The sequence below is a fragment of the Microtus ochrogaster genome, linkage group LG2 (assembly GCF_000317375.1).
Source record: "Microtus ochrogaster isolate Prairie Vole_2 linkage group LG2, MicOch1.0, whole genome shotgun sequence".
Classification (NCBI taxonomy): Eukaryota; Metazoa; Chordata; class Mammalia; order Rodentia; family Cricetidae; genus Microtus; species Microtus ochrogaster.
The window spans coordinates 29,931,253-29,950,580 of NC_022028.1; the positions used below are offsets into that span (position 1 = coordinate 29,931,253).

The 19,328-nt window shown below is 43.0% G+C and overlaps 1 protein-coding gene across 1 annotated transcript in view; it reads right to left on the bottom strand.

Annotated features, from left to right (window-relative positions):
- The window catches only part of Col4a3 (collagen type IV alpha 3 chain), a 124,807-nt gene that overhangs the window by 45,103 nt on the left and 60,376 nt on the right, over positions 1-19,328 (bottom strand). Inside the window, exons 5-20 of the mRNA XM_005360037.2 lie at positions 18,150-18,194; positions 17,245-17,307; positions 16,546-16,599; positions 15,574-15,600; positions 14,361-14,438; positions 12,706-12,768; positions 12,562-12,597; positions 10,378-10,419; positions 10,100-10,177; positions 7,924-7,986; positions 6,692-6,751; positions 5,599-5,643; positions 4,866-4,919; positions 2,979-3,020; positions 1,153-1,237; positions 836-871 (exon numbers count right to left, since the gene is read on the bottom strand). Coding sequence (XP_005360094.1) covers positions 836-871; positions 1,153-1,237; positions 2,979-3,020; positions 4,866-4,919; positions 5,599-5,643; positions 6,692-6,751; positions 7,924-7,986; positions 10,100-10,177; positions 10,378-10,419; positions 12,562-12,597; positions 12,706-12,768; positions 14,361-14,438; positions 15,574-15,600; positions 16,546-16,599; positions 17,245-17,307; positions 18,150-18,194 — 871 coding nt within the window. The remainder of the gene's footprint in view (positions 1-835; positions 872-1,152; positions 1,238-2,978; positions 3,021-4,865; positions 4,920-5,598; positions 5,644-6,691; positions 6,752-7,923; positions 7,987-10,099; positions 10,178-10,377; positions 10,420-12,561; positions 12,598-12,705; positions 12,769-14,360; positions 14,439-15,573; positions 15,601-16,545; positions 16,600-17,244; positions 17,308-18,149; positions 18,195-19,328) is intronic.

The window sequence follows — 19,328 nt, forward strand, 5'->3', positions numbered from 1 at the left end:
TGGTTTTTTGAGACAGGGTTTCTCTGTGGTTTTGGAGCCTGTCCTGGAACTAGCTCTTGTAGACCAGGCTGGTCTCGAACTCACAAAGATCCGCCTGCCTCTGCTTCCCAAGTGCTGGGATTAAAGGCGTGCGCCACCACCGCCCGGCTAATATTTGTCAATTTCTGTATCTGTTAAATTTGCTTCCTTTAAAAAGAACATAATGCAATCACCATTTATGGGTTCTTGTGAACCCATCTCTAATATCCCCAGAGACAGAAATGTAAAACTTTAGAGAAAAAAATGTCATGCATGGTAGCGCATGCCTTTAATCGCAGCACTCAGGAGGCAGAGGCAGGTGGATTGCTGAGTACGAGGCCAGCCTGGTCTGTATAAAGAGTTTCAAACAACCAGGGCTACACAGGATAACTAGTTTTGAAACATCAAACCAAATAAAATAAACAAAAAACCAACACCAACAAAAAAAAGAAATTTTACAAAAAAAGTTTAATTATAATGTAGGCATCCCTGAAGGCCTTTGTATTTAACAAAAATGGTTATGTTCAACCAACCTACTTGCTGTGACATCAGTGCTATCCACCTTAGTGCCACGTCTAAGGACCGGGGCTCCTTCTCCTACCCCAAAGTTATGTGCTTGCATTTAAAACCCTCCAGTGTCACTTTAACGCCTGCGGCTTTGTCAGCGTGGGCCACAGGGATAGCTATTAAGAAGCTAGAAACCCATTGAGATCAGCAAAGGCAAATCGTCTTTTACAAATCATACGAAATCACGAAACAGTGGCTTTTCCCTCTTTAATAACATTTTTATGTGTACTCAAAAGATACACAAACATACCAGGGCTTCCAGGAACTCCAGGGGGACCACTAGGACCTGGGAATACATTACATCAATTAAATGCTTGCCCAGTTAGAGACACTCCCTGTCCAGTTTTTAAAATCTTCTACGACAGTGTCACCGTAGTGACCACTCAACTCCTAGGGTATACCACTTACAAAATTTCCATAAAAAATATGATAATTGGAAATACCTCCACTGACGTAAAGTGGGAATTCCCCTTCCTCCCTCACCTGGAAACTATCATAGCTCTATAAATAAATTCTGCTCAGTGCTTTGAAAGAAAGATAGAACAATGGTGATAAATACATCCTCACCCTGTGGGCCACGAGCACCTTTGGGCCCAGGTGGGCCTGGAATTCCTTTGTCTCCCTTTTCCAGGAACGCATCATAATATTCTGTCTTAAGGGAGAAGGTAGAGAATAAACAGAAATGTTACTGCTCACCAACCCCCCTTTCTTCAATCTCTTCATTTGAGCCTAACAGAGAATTTCCTTGTTTTCCTGAGTTCAGAGGTTTTGATATTAGCTCGGTGGCCATGCCCATACAAGTGGATAGATATTAAGACAAAGATAACCTTTCTGATGTCATCACTTATACCATAGGCTTTCAGCTAGAGCTACATTTAGTTTAATTACACTTTTTAAATTTTGTTTTCTTTCTGTGATGGGAATCAAACGCAGGGCATTGTGTTTGCCAGTGCTGGGCCACAGGGCTACATCCTTAGCCCTAGAAACACGTTTTATTGATGTGTCTCAACCACCACATTATGTATTTGTTCAGTTACAAAATAAAGCAACAAGAACTTTCATGGAAGCTTCGTCTATTAAATCACAGAAGTTACCAGCAGCAATGACATAATAGGGCTCATCATAAATTCCACAGTTATGTGTACAGATGCTGGGTATTGGGCTCGGCTGCAGTTTATAATTTCACAAAGCGAAGTAGCCCATCACACTTTCCTAGCATAAACGATATTTGGCAGTCAGTAACTTGCATCTGAAATAAAAAGGTACTGATTCTTGGGACCCATTTTCATTCAGTGAGTTAAGCTCTGTAGCTTGGGGGTCTGAGAACTGTATTTTAAAAAATGACTTATATTGTGTATGTGAGAGCTATCCTGCAAATATGCAGGTATCCCCACTCATGTGCCTGGTACCCCGAAGAGGTCAATGGATGCCCTGAACTGGAGTTACAGATGGTTATGAACCATCACGTTTGTGCAGGGTGCTAAGCCTGGGTCCTTTGCAAAGTTAACTTTGCTTAATCAGCACCTCACTTTAATTGTGTGTGGGGGGCATGTGCATGTAGGTACAGATTTCCAAAATGACTCGAGGCTTAGGTTCCCTGAAGCTGGGATTACAGGTAATATGTGCTGCCCAGGATGGGTGCTAGGAACCGAACTCGGGTCCCCTGCAAGAGCAGTAGGCACTCTTAACCTTTCTCCAGCCTTGAGAGTTACATTTCTAACTAATCCAGCCCACGACTCTTTGCCATCCTCTGTACAGTCGGACAGAGAAACCTTGCCAAGCACACTGGCTAGGAGACTGACTGCTGTGGGTGAATGAGCAGATGCCAGAACTGAGAGCCAGCGGCCCCTCTCATTCATCTCACGTGCCCTGCAGTGTCATCAAATCAAGTCTGTGCCAGGCAGGGTGGTGCTCCCAGGGCAGTGGAGCTTGGGTTGTAGGGACAGATTCTTGCTGACCTGCCTTAAACTCAAGGCAGAGCTTCAGCTACCATGCAAATAGAAGGACCAGGCTCTCTTGTTCCTAGGTAGCCTAGCTGTCTTCAGCAGCAACCTTCTTATTCCACTTTGAGAACAGAGGATCACCTTGGACAAACTGTGATGAGGCCAAGTTTTTTGTTTTTGGTTTTTTTTTTTGTGTGTGTGTATGTGTGTGTGTGTCAGAGTTCAAGATGGGCTTTATTAGTGCATTCTAGGAATCAAACATAATCAAATCGAAATATTTACTCATTGCCAAATGGGTAAATAATGACGACAACTAGTCTTTGCCATGGCTTGATGAAAATGAATATGCTCTTACATTCATCATAACAGTTAATGATAAATGCTGATTCAAAACTTGCTCAGTACTTGGAAGAACTTAACTACGATATTGTTCTCTCTAGTTGCACTTACTGGACCAGGGAATCCTGGAGGGCCAATGTCTCCTTTCCATCCCTGCAATGAAAGCCATTACAGGTGAACATGCAAACCCAAAGGAGCGTAGTTAAAAAAAACAAAATACAAGGCTAAACAATAAGTTAATGGTCACGGCCATGTCATTTAGGTATAATGTGCAAACCAGATTACAGGGGCGTTGCATTGAAGTCATCTTCCTGGCCAGCCCTCGTCTAGGTGGAGTTTTCTGCAAGGCTGGCAAGAAGGCAGCGCTAGCCTGTCTATCACCCACCTTCCCCCTTTACCACATGGTCCCTAGCCTTACACATCCACATCCTCACACAGACTGCAGCTGTGGGATAGCCAGGCCAGGCTTCTAGGTAATGCCCAATGTACCCAGCCTCCTTCATTTTGAGAGGGCAATCCAAAATTCTTCCAGGACTGGATATAAAAAACAAGGTTTGAATCAGAATGTATATCATTGCATATGTGAATTGTCAGTGAACATCGGCAGCATATCAGAGGCAAGAGATATGGGATATGCTACAAGGTGATTGTGACTTTTCAGAGACACATGACCCAGCTGAGGTTCCAGAGTCCAGACTACATGGCCTCAGATGACCAGACGGATTCCTGCTACTGGGAGCCTTTGCTGAAACCCTGCTCATAGGGAGCTGATACTTATCTAGAGTCCTGAGCCAGCCGGTGTCAACTTCAACTACACAGAACCATGTTTTTGTCTCTTCCTTGAGAACCTTCTTGGAATGTTTATTGTCTTTTCATCCTAGCAAATACACTCAACATCTAAGGTTTTTTTTTTTTTCTGGCTTCTATTATAATGTTACTCTCCAGCATTTAAAAGAATGTGATTTTTTTTAAAAAAAATAGACTACAAAGGTCTTTCATTTCTTTTCAAGCTACTATCAATTATCAACAAAATAAGTTTATATTATTCTATGGGGAAATCTCCCTGTTTAATACAAGAGTGAGTGAGCTTGCTTTACCGAGGCACAGACAGCACTATGATAACCAGCACTGTCAGAGAGAGAGCCGGGGAAAGACTAGAGAGGAGTCTTTTTCCACAGGACTGACAGAATTGTCTGCTCAGCATCCATAGTTCAGACCGCACACATTAATCAATTAATCTTCAGCACTGAAGACCGAGAACATTTCACAATTCCTGGGCAAAGGTCAAGCCCCAGCTTTTAATCTCAATACTTTGTTAACAGAAACACGATTTTTAAAATAAGCAATACCTATGTGCCTACAAGATGGCTCAGTGGATAAAGGGGCTTGCCACCAAGCCTGGATATCCAAGTTTGATTCCCGAACCCATACGGTAGGAGAGAGAAGCAACTCCCAACGAGTTGTTCTCTGACCTCCAGGTGTGTGCTCTGGTTCATGTGCCCCACCCCAACAAATAAACAAAAGGGAAATGGAAAACAACACAGCAGCAAAAGTCTGAAGGAGGTTGAAACTTAGAAAGACAGACCGGAAGGGACCTGTGAACCACAGTGGGTGAGAGCTTGGATTCCACGCCCGGGGAAAGTAACCACAGTCGCATGGTGGTGAGGAGGGGAGAAGAGTCCACAAGTGCCTGCCGTGTGATAGGCTTCTATGGAAGACAACTTTCTCATCTGTGGATTGGGACTCGCCCCCATTTCCCAGGAGTGACTTGGGGATCAAGTAGGAATATCTGAGAAGCATTAGGCTGGGAACAGGAAATACTCAGTAATATTGATGGCTTTTGCTATATGATTGTAGGAAACCTTAGAAGACAGACTCAAAATATTCACTTCAGTTCAATATTGGCTTATTTTGATAAAGCCTGTGATTGCAATTCCTTATTCTTGGGAGGGTAGGCAATACCCAACCAGTTGGAAAAGGCTGAAGAGAGGATGTTACCTTAATGCCAGCTTCACCCCTTAATCCAGGAAAGCCCCTGTTGCCCTTGGCTCCCTATAGGAAAAATAAAAGGGCAGAAGATGAGAAGACATGAGTCAGTTGCATCTCTATGAAGCAAGCACAGCAGGAACTTTTTAATTTTTAAGTATTTAAAATGAATTTTCAAAAGCAATATGTAATAGTCGTATATACTTTTGGTATACAATGCGATGTCTCGAGATCTCACCAGTTCTGATCTATATAATCACATTTTATCTACCAGATTGTGTACTGTGTGTATTGATCAGGTCAGGGAACTAATCACATCCACCCCCTCAATTGTCTGTCATTTTATTATGGTGTTAAAGATCTTCCTAACCAATTTCAAGTAGACAACACACCCGTGTTGATTCTAGTTACCTTACGGTGAGACTAACATTTGCCTGGGAGCAGAGGTAACTTCTGCATCCATTGACCAACCACTGCCTGTCCCTCCAGCTCACCACACCTCCCGGTCCCTGGGTCTACTCTGCTACTCTGAGAGATCAGCTGCTGTGGATACTGTATCTGAGAAGATTGAGCGGTATTGGTCTTGTGCTGTCTGGCCTATCATTTTAGGTGTGTTCAGCTGGCCTTTTCCCAGTGGGTCTATAGAGCCAAGTTTAGTCTGTAAAAGCTGAGATCACCTCATGACTCTCAAATAACCTTCACCTAGTATCACGCTGCTTCCAGGATATCAATAAGCTTGCTTTACCTCAGTGCCAGAAAAGCCAGGTGCACCATCTTTTCCAGGTTTCCCCTAAAACAAAACCACTTACGTTTTACTAATGTTAAACAGGTTGACTTTAGTAAACAGAGAAAACATTTATGATACAATTTCCTTTTGACATAAGGCAAGAAAGGTGCAGGGAGGCTTCTCACTGTCTGATCTTGTAAGGTAAGACTCCCGATCATACAGGAGATGGGCATCTCTTCCCAGAGAAGGCGGATGCCAGTTAGGATCATTGATTAGAGTCAAAAGGAGGGAGAGAAGACAGCAAAGCTTTTGAGTGGAGTTCATGTCCCCTCCTGACACTGGAAGTAGACCCAGGGAAGCACCAAGCAGAGAGGTAAATAAGGAATTTAGAGAGAAGGAAGTATTTATAACTTAGTGATTTGAAATGCAATTTCTTAAATCCTAGATAAATATTTAAATATTGTAGTGTCTGAGTAGACATGTCTTTCAGATGAAACGTTATGGTCTGGACCCTTTCTGAGAGAATTAAAATCAGGCAAGCTGTATCACTTTTCCTTGAACATCCCCACTCCACTTGCCCTGCCTCAAGCCATGCTTTTTAGGGTTTTTACATGCTATATCTGTTTAAATCTTCCAAAATGGAGCTGAGTTCCATTTTGTTTCTGGGTTCCCAGCATCCCACTTGCAGACACACTTTGGGAGCTGTTCTCTCTCTAAGCTGACTGCTTCTGTTGCTGTCATCCACATGAGTCCCCTGACTAGTGTGTGTGTGTGTGTCCAGTTTCTTCTTAGATGTCATTAGCCTGACATTGCATGGGCTGTACCTCATTCCTTTTCCCTTTTACAGAAGATCATCATTTCTTGGACAGAATAGCCTGGTACCCAGAGAAGAAGTGAGGTAGAGAGAGGGTCCTGTCCCAGATTTCTGAAGTCCCTGGATCTTGTTTTAGGCTTGAAATTTTCAGATATTTGGAAAAATAAATCCCTTCACCAAAACTTAAAAAAAAAATAAAAAAAAAAACATTTCTAGTTGGAGCATCTCACTCTGTGACCCAAAGATTCCCAAGTTCTGCCTTCCTTGGCTACACATGATACTGAATTGCCACCTTACCCTTGGACCAGGCTCTCCAGGAACACCCTTTTCTGATCCATAGGAGTCTCCAGGTGGCCCCTGTGTGATCAGAGTTATGGAATGCTTTAGAAATGTACGTTCATGATTAATAATTCATCCATTCTATTGGGCATATTTAAAATTAGGTAATCTAAAAGTCTTATGATAAGATTGAGTTTTATCTTAAAAACTGTGGCGGGAAAGCTGAAGTTGTACTTATTCACACTTGATGGCTTCTGGCAGGGTGGGGGTCGGGAAAGACTCAGTTTTTTTTTGAGGGGTTAGTGTCACTGGGAGTTTGATCATGCTACAGTGAGCACATAGGTAACTCAGATTGGACTGGTGTGGGACAATTCTGTATTTTGTCAATTATATTTTAAATAAACACTGATTGGTCAGTAGCTAGGCAGGAAGTAGAGGAGGGACAATGAGAACAGAAGTATTCTGGGAAAAAAGAAAGCTCTTTTTGCAGTCCTGTCCAGACACCGAAGAAGCAGGATGTGACCTGCCCCTCTGAAAAAGGTATCGAGCCATGTGGCTAACATAGATCAGAATAATGGGTTAATATAAGTTATAAGAGCTAATAAGAAGCCTGAGCTAATGGGCCAATCAGTTTTATAACTTATGGAGACCTCTGTGTGATTTTCTTTGGGACTTGCTGGCTGTGGGAACTGGGCAGGACAGAAACCCTAACAAGCTGGCCCTCATGTTACATTGGACTTGGTAAATTTTTCCTTCTTTTATTTTGGGGAAGAGCATATCGGTTGGGAGTAGACCTGGGAGGACTGGGAAGTGAATATGATTGGGATGCCTCAGGTGAAATTCCTAATTAATCAATAAAATATTATATAAAAAAGAATTAGTTTTAAATAGATATTCAAAATCAGGTGCTATAGTCAAGTCAGACCTAAAGTAGCACAGAGATTTCACCCAGAAAAGGTTTCAAAAATAATTTTAGAATATTCATGGGCTCTGTGTTTTAGTCAACATCAATATTTAAAGGCTGATCATTCATCAATGTATGGATAAAGACTGTAATAATTGTACTCTGGTTAATGATAAAGAATAAGGCCCATGGTAGGGGGCGTGTTCAGAGGAGTTGCGGGAGTGGACATGAATCATGATACATTACATATCTGTACAACACTGTCAAGAAATAAAAATATTCTTAACAATATGTATTAAGGCTCTCTTTTATGTGTCATAGGAATAAAATGACTTAAATCACCTACCAAGGGTCCGGGACGCCCAGGTTCACCCATCTCTCCCCTATCTCCTTTCTCCCCCTTGAAGTCCTGTTACAAATACAGTTCAAGGTCATTATCACAAACCAACCAAATACGATTAAACCAGTTGCATGAAATACCCTCTGTCCAGTGAAACTAGGTGTGAAAACCAGTACTGGGCCTCATGACAACAGCACATGGTTCTTCTTATTTCTCACCTTTCCTTTAAATATGAACTCACGTTAATACAACCTTTCAAAGAAAAGGAACCCCTTGTGTATCTCCAGTAGAGATGTAACAGTAACTGTGTTAGTTACTATTACATCTGCCAGCCAATAACGGTGTAAGATCAGAGTTCTTCTACTTCTCTGTTTCTAATCATTCACTACAGTTAACCAAAAAAGATAACACAGAAAAACCAAACATCACATGGTAATTGGTAGAGCTTAGTCAGACTTCTAAACTCTTTTAAGATCAAAATATAGATATGATTATTGATGGTTTTCAAAACATTCTCTCGTCTTTGGTGAAGATGTGCTATGTCTTTATTAAAATGTGCTTTTGTACTGGGGAGATAGATCAGGAGAGCACCTGAGCCCTGGTTCTAATCCTTGGCCCTAGCACAGGCACCCCAGGAATCGGACCAGTATTATCTCAGCATGTTATCAACCCTTAAACAACAGACCCCTCTGGGCACTAACCTTAAATCCACTCATCTGTATAATGAAGCTCAGGACTAGTAAAATAATCTACTGATAGTCTGTTGCCTGCCCTTGACAGGATCTCCATGATTCAGGGCAGCTGAGGGATATCCAAGAGGAGTTCTGTGAGGGTCCAGTGATGATGGTGTGCAAGAAACCAGAGTCCCCAAACCAGACCAGACCTCACTGCAATAAACATTCCAAGTAAAGCTGATTGGGAAAGAGGGTCTATTGTGTGACACACCACGGTTTCCAGTGCCACCAGGAAGAATGAAGAGGTGTTGGAAAGGTGGGAAAGAGGGAAGAGCGAAGAGGTTTTGTTGTTGTTGTTTTATTTTTTTCTCTTTGTGTTTGTTTGCTTTTTTTTGTAATTTTCATTTGCAAGGGGGAGGGCAGGATAGAGAGGAACTAAGAGGTGGGGTGTATAATGTGAAATTCCCAAATATTCAATAAAGAAATTATGTTTTAAAAAATGAAAATATAAAGCACAGGGGGAAAAAAAGATTGGCAGTGATTGTGGTTGCCCAAGTCAGTAAGCGTTGAAGCCACTGAGTTGAACATAATGTGTGAATATTATAAGCTGTATATTACACTACAAAAATTGTTAAGATTTGTTATAATTAAAACCCATGAGGTTTTAATTAAATACCCCTTTAAAACGGGTATTTTATATTTAAATCTATATATACAATATTCAGTCTGTGTGTATGACTGCAGGCCAGAAGAGGGCACCGGATCCCATTACAGATGGTTGTGAGCCACCATGTGGTTGCTGGGAATTGAACTCAAGACCTTTGGAAGATCAGGCAATGCTCTTAACCTCTGAGCCATCTCTCCATCTCCTCAACTAAACTATTTTTAAAAACAATTAAATGTAACTTTCAGGATTTAGTTTTTTGGTTAATTCCATACCATCTGAGTTCTTTATTTACCCTCCCAGACTTCCCAAGCCCAGGCTAGTGCCTGGATTGGTGCATGGTACTATGAATTCATTTCCTAACCACTCAATTCGGCTCCATAGCCTGGCCTTCTTCATCCCACTATAGGAGCAAAAACAATCAGTGTCCAAATGACAAGGAGCAGTGCTCTTGGAGAAGACTGAGTGTGTCCTTTGGGTTACAATGGCCATGCCAAGGGTCCTGTTAGACCATAGTATGCCTCTACCCTGTCTATAGGTCATTGCCATCCTATTGTATCAAAGCCACACATACTGTGTTAGGGGCGATAAGAGGGAACAGGGAAGAGTGTGAACAGAATCGGGCCATTGCCTTGGAATCACATGGCTCTACTTCTCCATTTAACTTTTCCATCCCTCACCATGAAAGATATTGGGAGAAATTAAACTGAGATATTCAGGCTGGCCAGGAGTGGAAAACTGGGACAAACAAGGATGGTAATGGAGCTTGGAGAAGAGATGAGGGATCATCAAGATGTCTTTCTGGAAACAAAGAACAACCATAGTTACAAAGCTACAGCCTTACCGATGTGTTGTCTGGGTGGATGAGTGTAACAATGACTGTTCCTTGCAGCCCAGGAGGTCCTGTCAATCCTTTCACACCCTAAAGACAGGTACAGCAGAGAATGAGAGCCACCCAACATCATCAACACAGCAGATTTACCCTCTCAAAGGCCTGTTTCCTCTCCCACCTCATACACAACAAAACTCATTTCAACATAGCCCGCAAATTAACTAGAGGGAAATGCACTGGGGAGCGTGTGTCTTCTGACCCACTAACCCACAAGGTGGCATGCCAATTACCCTTTCTCCTTTTTGTCCTATAGCATTATCGCCCATATGACCCTGTAAAAAAAACATGAAATGCCATTGTTAGGTCTCAGGAAGTCCATATGTCTAGAAATGAGTTCAAGCTGAACTATATATAGAAGGATTTCTGGAAGTTAGATAAAAGCCAGCATTCCTCAGGAACTTATAAAACGTCTCCCCAAAAAGTCATTTCTCTTGGATTTGGCAGAAGGGGATATATAATTCCACTGACATGACCCTGTGGTTGAACATGAGAGCCCAAGCCCCAGGCTCCTCAGACCTTACTCACGAGTATTTGTTAGATATTTCAAAGGCCCCCTCTCCTCCCTCCTTCCAGATACCGGCTTGTTCTCTCTATATAGACAGAGTGCCCCCCCCCAGCAATCTATTCCTGTCTTACTATCTCCACTCTTCTCTCTTGCCCTCTCCCTCTCTCGATTTTATGGTCATGTCCAGTGTCCAGTCTGCAGTCTTTTTTTTTCTCTGCTCTGCGCTATTCCAGGTGTCTCTGGATATTTTTTCCTCTCTTACTAATAACGAAATCCTTCACCCTAATAATGGAACAGTCTTGTTGGCAATTTCTGTACTGCACCTTCTCCTCTACAGTTATCATATTTAAAAAATAAATATGAATAATTGGGGTTCATTAACATTTCAGTCTTTGTAAGTGAAGACGTATATTCATCTTAGTTTTGAAATTATAAAGCTTTATTACTACTTTTATAGAAGAACAGCAACATGTTTCTTTTAAAGGTGACAGTTTGGGGGCCCAGGAAATTGGAGACCCACTGAATATAACGGATGTCACATTGCCGGTGGGGAGCGGAAACCAGCACAAAGGGAATTTCTCTGGCTAAGCGCCTGTCTGGTTTTGAGTCCATTGACCGGCTACTTCCCGGTGAGCCCTTAGATTTCTGGCCATCTAACTTCCTTTTCTGGCTGCCTCACTTCCTGATGCCCTACTTTTGCCATGCTAAAAATAAGAGAGATGAGCAACTGAACTTTGAGATTCTGAAATTCAAGTCAGAGAAGCCTGGAGTGGAAAGCAAGCCATGGTGTCTTTAGTTAATTGAGCGGCGTGAGGCCACAAGAGAAGAAAAGCTTCCACTCAGCAGCAGTGGCTGCTGTGGTATGAACACCCATCACAGCTAATGCGGAAACCTACCACCAACTGTAAAGTATTAGGAGGTAGGGCTGGGAGGGGGGACTGTTAAAAATGATCCAATTGGTTCATTCTTGGACTAAGGGAATAGTGAGGTGTGGGGAGGAAAGTGAGCTCTCTGCTTATCTCCTTCTGTTTCCTCATATGCTACCTATACTCTCTCTGCACTCTGTAGTGCACAGGGGCTACAGAAAAGGCTCAGCAGGTAGATGGCCCGATTCTGTGGGCTGGGGTCGAAGACAAAGCAAGTGCCAGGCCCGAGCCTTAGATTTTGTTGCCCTCTCCTTATGATATAGGTGCAAGATCGTATTCCAAACTTTGAGCCCAAATAAACTTTCCCTTTCTCAGCTTGCTTTCGTTGGGCACTTGGTATCAAGAATGAGAAAAGCAACCCCCACAGTCTCTGTCCCATTGGTGTAGAGAACTGCAGGGGAATCAAGAGGTTTCAAACCTCAGTTGCTACTCATGTAATCTGAACTTAGAAGAGACAGAGGAAAAGGGAGGAAGAGGGAAAGGGGAACAGGACTCGGGGAGGGACAGAGAGATTGCTCGCCTGCATCTATCAGTGAAGTAATAAATGCGAGAGCACACTGGGAAGGGTCCTGTATAACGGGTCATTAATATCAATAAGAAACACTGCTTAGTAAGGCCTCCTTGGCGACGCTAGCTTCATGCAACATTTTTTAAAACTTAACTTAACTTTTTATTCACTCAACATTTTTATCCTTAAGCTACAACTTGACTTTTAGTAGAAACACCGAAAGACCACACAAAGTCACCCTTCATTTAGGCATATAAGATCGCACAGATTTTGCAAAGCAGCCTGATGGCCCAAGGCAAGATTATCAGCCACGGAAGTCTATCCATTAGAAACCCTTGCTTTTCCCCAGTTACGGCTGGTCCTGTCCCCTGTCCTGCTGGGATTCCTGTGATCCCAGGGAGGTGCCCAGTGTGGTCTGATAGGCTTTTGGGCTGGGTAGGGTGCTCTGATTGCTACAACTTGGGAACAGACTTACTTTTGGTCCTCTGGGTCCCATGGCACCTGGAAGACCCTAGAAAGCCATAAGGAAATGTTACAGCAGTAATCACACCCAGCCAGAGAATGCTCTAAAACATTTTGCAGTCACCAATGTAGACATTGAGAGGGACTTCATACTCACAAAATCTCCCGGAGGACCAGGTGGACCGGCAGGCCCTGGAAAACCTGGGGGGCCTGGAAAACCCTTGAAGAGAAGAAGGAACTCAGTGTACTTGTTAGACAGTGATGTTTTAATGGAATCACAAGAGCATACCGCCTCCTTTCTAAGTGACTGCAACCAACCATTCTAACTCATTGTTGGAGGCAACAGATACCTGGGCTAGTCTAATGCTATTGCATATGGGGCATTGCCAGCAATGCTTCTCTACTTGGGCAGCTTTCAGGTTTTTTTCCTCTCTATTTCTCTTTCTCTCCCCTTTCCTGTCTTTTCCTTCTTCCTCCCTGTATTTGGACAGTGTTTCTCCTCCTTCTTTAGGACCGGCCCCACCTACAGCTCTCCTGCCTAGTTTTCCTTGTACCTATACGATCACTTCTTTCCTTTCTCTCTCTGGCTGGCATTCTCAGAAGGCTGCCCTCTCGGCTGGATCAGTCCCTTGAGTTAACTGACTGTGCCACCAAAGCTCTGGGCTCCTTCTCTCTCTGTCTCTAGCTGGAGGTCTTCCCTGCTGATACTTCCTAGTCCTGCTCCCTGCATTACCTTTCTCATGAGCATTCATTATGTTGTAACACAAGGTACCGTTGTTGACTGATACGTTTTTCTGTCTACTCATCAGATTGTGGTCTCCACGAGGACAAGAATTTTAGAACTGGTCCTTGGCTGATCTGGGCTCTAGAGCCTGGAAATAATCCTGCCGACAACTGGCCTCTAAGAAATCTTAAACATGTCGCACTGTCTTCAGGGCCTGTACAATAAATAGTGCACAGAAGTGTACTGACAGGAGACGGCTGTGTCCTTTCTGCACCACTGATCCCTCCGCTGGATCAAGAGCCTTCCTGTCCCACCCCTCTCAGGAGCCCATTACTGCTGCAAGCCACACACCTGTAGTTGTTAGGCTCTGAGCCCAATTTCACAGCTTAGTTAAACTGGCTCACCATTCATCTACAGCCTCAATTCAAATTCTCATTCACAGAGGTAAATATCCCGTCTCTTTGCAGAAATTCTCACACTTAATTCCAAACTAAGGTGAGTTAGTTCTGGTTCATTAGCCTGAAATTATAGTCGATGTCTACCTAAGGGGGCCTTCTGAATCACAAAGTTTAAAACAAGCCCCAGATAGCTGTGTCTCACCGGATCTGTTATGAAACACCGCCAGGCTAGCTACAAATGGACTAGTGAAGCAAACTATTGGAGGTTCAATGGGGGAGAGAACCACCCTTCAGTGAAACTCATAAAGATGCTGTGTAAACATTGGCGCCAGCTTGTTCAGCACTCCAATTGTAAGTGGTAGTCAATGCATGGTGTGAACCTGTCCTTGATTTCAGCCAATATGAAGAGAGTAGAAATCGTCCCTGAACAGTCTCGAGTGACAGTCGACACTTAAGAAGAGAATAAAAGATATCCACAATGTCATTTTTTTGCATATCACTGTATTGCTCCTCTCAATGGAGTCAATGTTAGAATGACATGTGAGGCGGAAATTGTAGACAGGGAGAGAAGAGAGGGAAGAGAGATGCCGGGAGGAATGGGGGAGAGAGGGAGATAGATAGATAGATAATATGAATATGCTATAGTACGAATAAGAATATGAATGAGAGATCCTTCTAGAAGTATTGTACCTGGAAGCCTGGAGGCCCTGGAAGCCCAGGATCACCTTTGCCATTGAGTTCCCTGTCTTCTCCTTGAGCAGGCTCACCCTTGGAAACAGAGACAGTCAGTCATCAACCCCAATCAACTTTATATTTTGAACCCCCCCCCCTCCCATTGAGTGCTTATTCAAGGTTCTACCTCCTTAAAGCTAAACACTTGTGAGGATATATACACTTAGAGAAGCATTTTGCAAATGTGCAGATCATTCCTTTTTGAAGCATTCAAAGAACTCATTAAAATATTTGTTAGCCTCTATAAATTATATATAATGATGAATTTCATTGTGACATTTATGCACTTGTATATAAAACGCCTTTTGACTATATTCACTGTCACTACCCACCTTTCCTCCAGCACTCCTGCTGATTATAGTTCACCCCATACTTTCCTACCACACACGTGTATGTGTGTGTGTTTGTGTGTGTGCGCGCGCACACACGCACCCACGTACATGTGAGTTTAATTAAGGTTTCTTATAGGACCAAGGCTGAGGGGCTATTTATATGCTCATGGACAACTTACCAATGGCTACACCACTGAGGAAAATCTCTCTCCTTCCCCAGCAACCATTAGCTTCCTATAGCTCCTCAAGCGAGGGTGCGGTTGGTTTCACAAGCCCCTCCTCCCACTTTTGTACTATTCTTAAACATCTGTCAACTTGTAATGATAGAAGGAAAAAGAATAATAAATCATTTCCCAAGACACCCAAAGTGGGAGTAATTCTTAACCTAGAATGTGGAGTCTCAAACATGAGATCAGTTTCTTGCCCCTTGATCCTCCTTCTTGAAAGAATGGCATAACCGTTCAAGGACCTGTCTATGGTGAGAGTCAGAAGAATTTGCTCAATAGGAGACAGTGCCATGTTTTAATTTCTATAGTATCTGAATTTTTTTTTTTTTTTGCTTTTTCGAGACAGGGTTTCTCTGTGGCTTTGGAGCCTGTCCTGGAACTAGCTCTGTAGACCAGGCTGGTCTCTAACTCACAGAGATCCACCGGCCTCTGCCTCCCGAGTGCTGGGATTAAAGGCATGCGCCACCATCGCCCGGCAGTATCTGAATTTTTAATACCAAGACCTGACTTATGAGGTCAGTGTGTTATAGTTTATATTTCACTAATTAATTGAAATATTTTTTACACATATGGTTAGAGATATTCTGTAATAGTAGATGACAAATGACTTACTTTTTGTCCTTTCAAACCAACAGGACCCTGGGAAAGAAGCAATGCATTAGCCACCAGAGACCAAACAAATCCATACACTTGATCTTGTCTCTACTTATATTGCCTGCTGGCCCCATAACATTCTAACATTCTTGCTACTGACTTTCAACATCCTCAAATTTGCACATTTCAACAGATCAACAGCTTCTTCTTCATCTTCTGCCTCCCTCCAGTACAGACAGCCTTTCTTTCATCTTGCCTGCAAATTTATATCCTGTTCTTCTCCCGCCTACTCCCTAGTTCCATTTATGCCTCCCAGCTCCTTCCTGCCATGGAACCACTGCTTTCCAAGGTCAGCGATGACTTCATGTCATTTGCTAAGACCAAGTCATTAGTTCTTGCATTACCAAACCTTTCAGCATCCTTGGGTTGCCCCATCCTTCACTGAAGTCAGTTTCCCTAGGACTTCTATTCTGTACTCTTTCTGCTTTGCTCTCTGCCATTCGGGCCTTTCCTCCTTTCCCTGCCTGCTCATTCCTCCTGACTTTGAAGTTACATGCTGAAGTCAAGTCTGACTTCCCATTCATTGCTCCCTATGCTCTCTCTGAATTGCTGGAGGCTTCACCTCCCATCCTCTCCTCCAGTCTGTCTGCTTATTATACATCTTTGTGTGGATACGTCAAGTAAAACAAAGCCTTAATGTCTAAATGTGACCTCATAACATTCTGCCTTCCTTCCTTCCTTCCTTCCTTCCTTCCTTCCTTCCTTCCTTCCTTCCTTCCTTCCTTCTTTCCTTTCTTCCCTCCTTTTCTTCCTTCTTTCCTTCTTCCTCTCCTTTTTCTTTCTCTCTGTCTCTTTTTTTCTTTTTCTTCAGAGTCTGATAACGTCTTATCCTTCCCCATATCATGAGGGGCTTGTGTACACAGCACACAGAATGGACTACTTTCATCCATACTTTATGTCTGTGATGTGGAGAGAGCGATGGAGACTTACTGGGAGCCCCGAATAGCCTGGTGTCCCGGGAATGCCTGGGAATCCTTGTTCACCCTAGAAGACACGGAAAGTTTGTTGGAATTCTTAGCTGTGCTAGAACATCCCACGCGGGTAGCTATCCCCGAGTGGCCCCTCCAACCAATTATCAATGCGGTTGACAACTCTAGGCAAACCAATTCAAATTCTTGATGGTTACTGTTTAGAGGGCCGAGGGCCAGAAACCCATTATCTTAGTTGAGAGTAAGATCGGGTTGACTGCTCCTCAAATTGAGCATAAACAGCAGCCTAATTGTGCCAAGAACTTTTTAATTGCTGCTGTTGGAACTTTGGTAATTAGTTCACTTGTGGCCACCCTTCTAGGGGGGAGAGCAGGGCTCTGCTGGGACACAATAGAGGCAAGAGGGCCCTTCAACGCTCAGGTTTTCCTTTCCAGACACTAACTTTGTTCTCGAAACTTTAGTCTCTGATTGGTACCTACAACTTCTGATGCAAGAGAGTCATTGAGCTTCTGTGCGAATTGATTGGAAAACTCCCTTAAATCCATATGTAAGGAGCAAGGAAGCAATTGATATTCAATCATGCTGTTGATGCTGATTTAAAGAATGCTACTAGAAAGTCCATTTCCATTTCACTACAGCCTCTTCCTCGCCCTTTCACCCAGCAATGCTCTCACTAACCACCCGTGCGAGCAGGACATACCTTAGAACCATTGCATCCTGGTAAACCAGCCAGCCCGGGAGGCCCAGGGTGGCCTGGGATGCCCTAGAAAGAGAGCAAGACTCACTGACAAAGACAGAGGCAGCGTCACCAGCCCCAGGACCCTGCAAAAAAGGCAGGACTCAAGAAAAATGAAGAGTGGTTTTAAATGGTTATTGGCTAGAAATGGTTGCTTCAATGCTTACATGGCAAATTTAAATTGTAGATCTTTGATTTAACTTAATATCACAGGAAAGAAAAGATGCTAAGATAAGGATTGTTGGGTGAGACGTGGGTATTTTAGTTAAAAATCTAGGAAACAGAAAGTGGGATTGCCTGGCATGCTGTTCTGAGTGAGAGAGGAAGGGAGGGAAGAGGACAGAACAGTCACCGGGGGGACTGTGGCGTTGTTCTGTGCCACACACCAGGCTGTTCTAGTTTGTTCTACCGCTGCTACTCAGTTCTGCTCAGGGGTCATAGAAATCCACACTCTTCATAGTCAGTCCTAGGGTGTGTTTTCTTCTTGTAAAGAGTGTGTCAGACATGCTTCTTTGTGTGACTATTCTAACATTTTCATTAAGATGATCATGTGAGTAAGTGCACACACAAATGTACACATACATGCACATATATGTGCATATGTACAATGCATACATATACACGCATACACATACATATATACATACACACATGTTACACATACACATATACAAATGTACACACACATATACATACAGGCATACATACACAACACACATAAACTTATATGCAAAAATATATACACATACATATACACACAATATATGCACAAACATACAGACATATACAAATGTACACACATACATGCACACATACACACATAATACATATGCAAACATACATACACACATATGCTTCTAATTACTTACTGGAAGTCCAGGAGGACCTGAAAATCCTGGTAATCCAGTTATTCCCTAAACATAAGCAAAAGAGGAAGGGATAGAGAGAAAAACAGTTAAAAATGTTCATCCTATAAACATAAAATTATTCGCCATTTCAATGATCATTCCTTTGCAGCTATGTATTGAGTATATCAAAAAGTGATTAGAAAAACAAACAAAAAGACTTGACAAACCTTTGTACATCTGGCCTTTGTAGCTTTTGCTTTGCTTGGTAAGAGTCGCTCTTGCTATGTGTGTGGCCCAGACTGGTCTCGAGCTCGCTGTGTATATATCTAGGGCTTTTTTCGTGCTTGTGAACTTTTGCCCCTGCCTCCCATTTGTAAAACTGGTGTGTGTGTGTGTGTGTGTGTGTGTGTGTGTGTGTGTGTGTGTCTGTCTGTCTGTCTGTCTGTCTGTCTGTGTCTCTGTGTGCCTGTGTATGGTGTTTGTGACACAGTAAACTTGTGGAGGTCAGAGGACAACTTTGGGGGAGTTCTTTCTTTCTCACCTTGTTGGGGCAGGGCCTCTCTTGATATTTCTGCCATCCAACACTCAGGGTGGCAGCCCATCTCCTATATCCACCTCCTATTTATATATATGAGTACTGGGATTGTGTACTACTGAATCTGGTTTTTTTTTTAAATATAATAGCTTCCTGGTATTGAACTCAGATCATCAGGATCACAAGGGCTTTCCCCTGTGGGAAGTTTTACCTTATAAAACTCTTAAGAGGGGGCTGTTATGGTTGCTTTGGCTGTGGGGAATTATTTTTTTGTTTGTTCTTTGAGATAAGGGCTCACTGTAATAGCCCAGCCTAGCCTGGAAATATCACTAGGCAGCCCAGTCTCGAATTTACAGCAATCCTCCTGCCTCAGCCTCCTGGGTGCTTAGGTTGTAGGTGTGAGTCACCACACCTGGCTGAAATTCATTTTTAAGGTATATTTTACATGCAGTAAAATGTTTATGCTCTGTGAAAAGCAAGGATTTTTAATATATGTCCTTTTTTCCCTCCTTTCATCCTTCCCTTCCTTCCTTCCTTCCCTTCCCCTTCCATCTTTTCTTTCTCCCTCCCTTCCTCCCTTCCTCCCTTCCTCCCTTCCTCCCTTCCTCCCTTCCTCCCTTCCTCCCTTCCTCCCTTCCTCCCTTCCTCCCTTCCTCCCTCCCTCC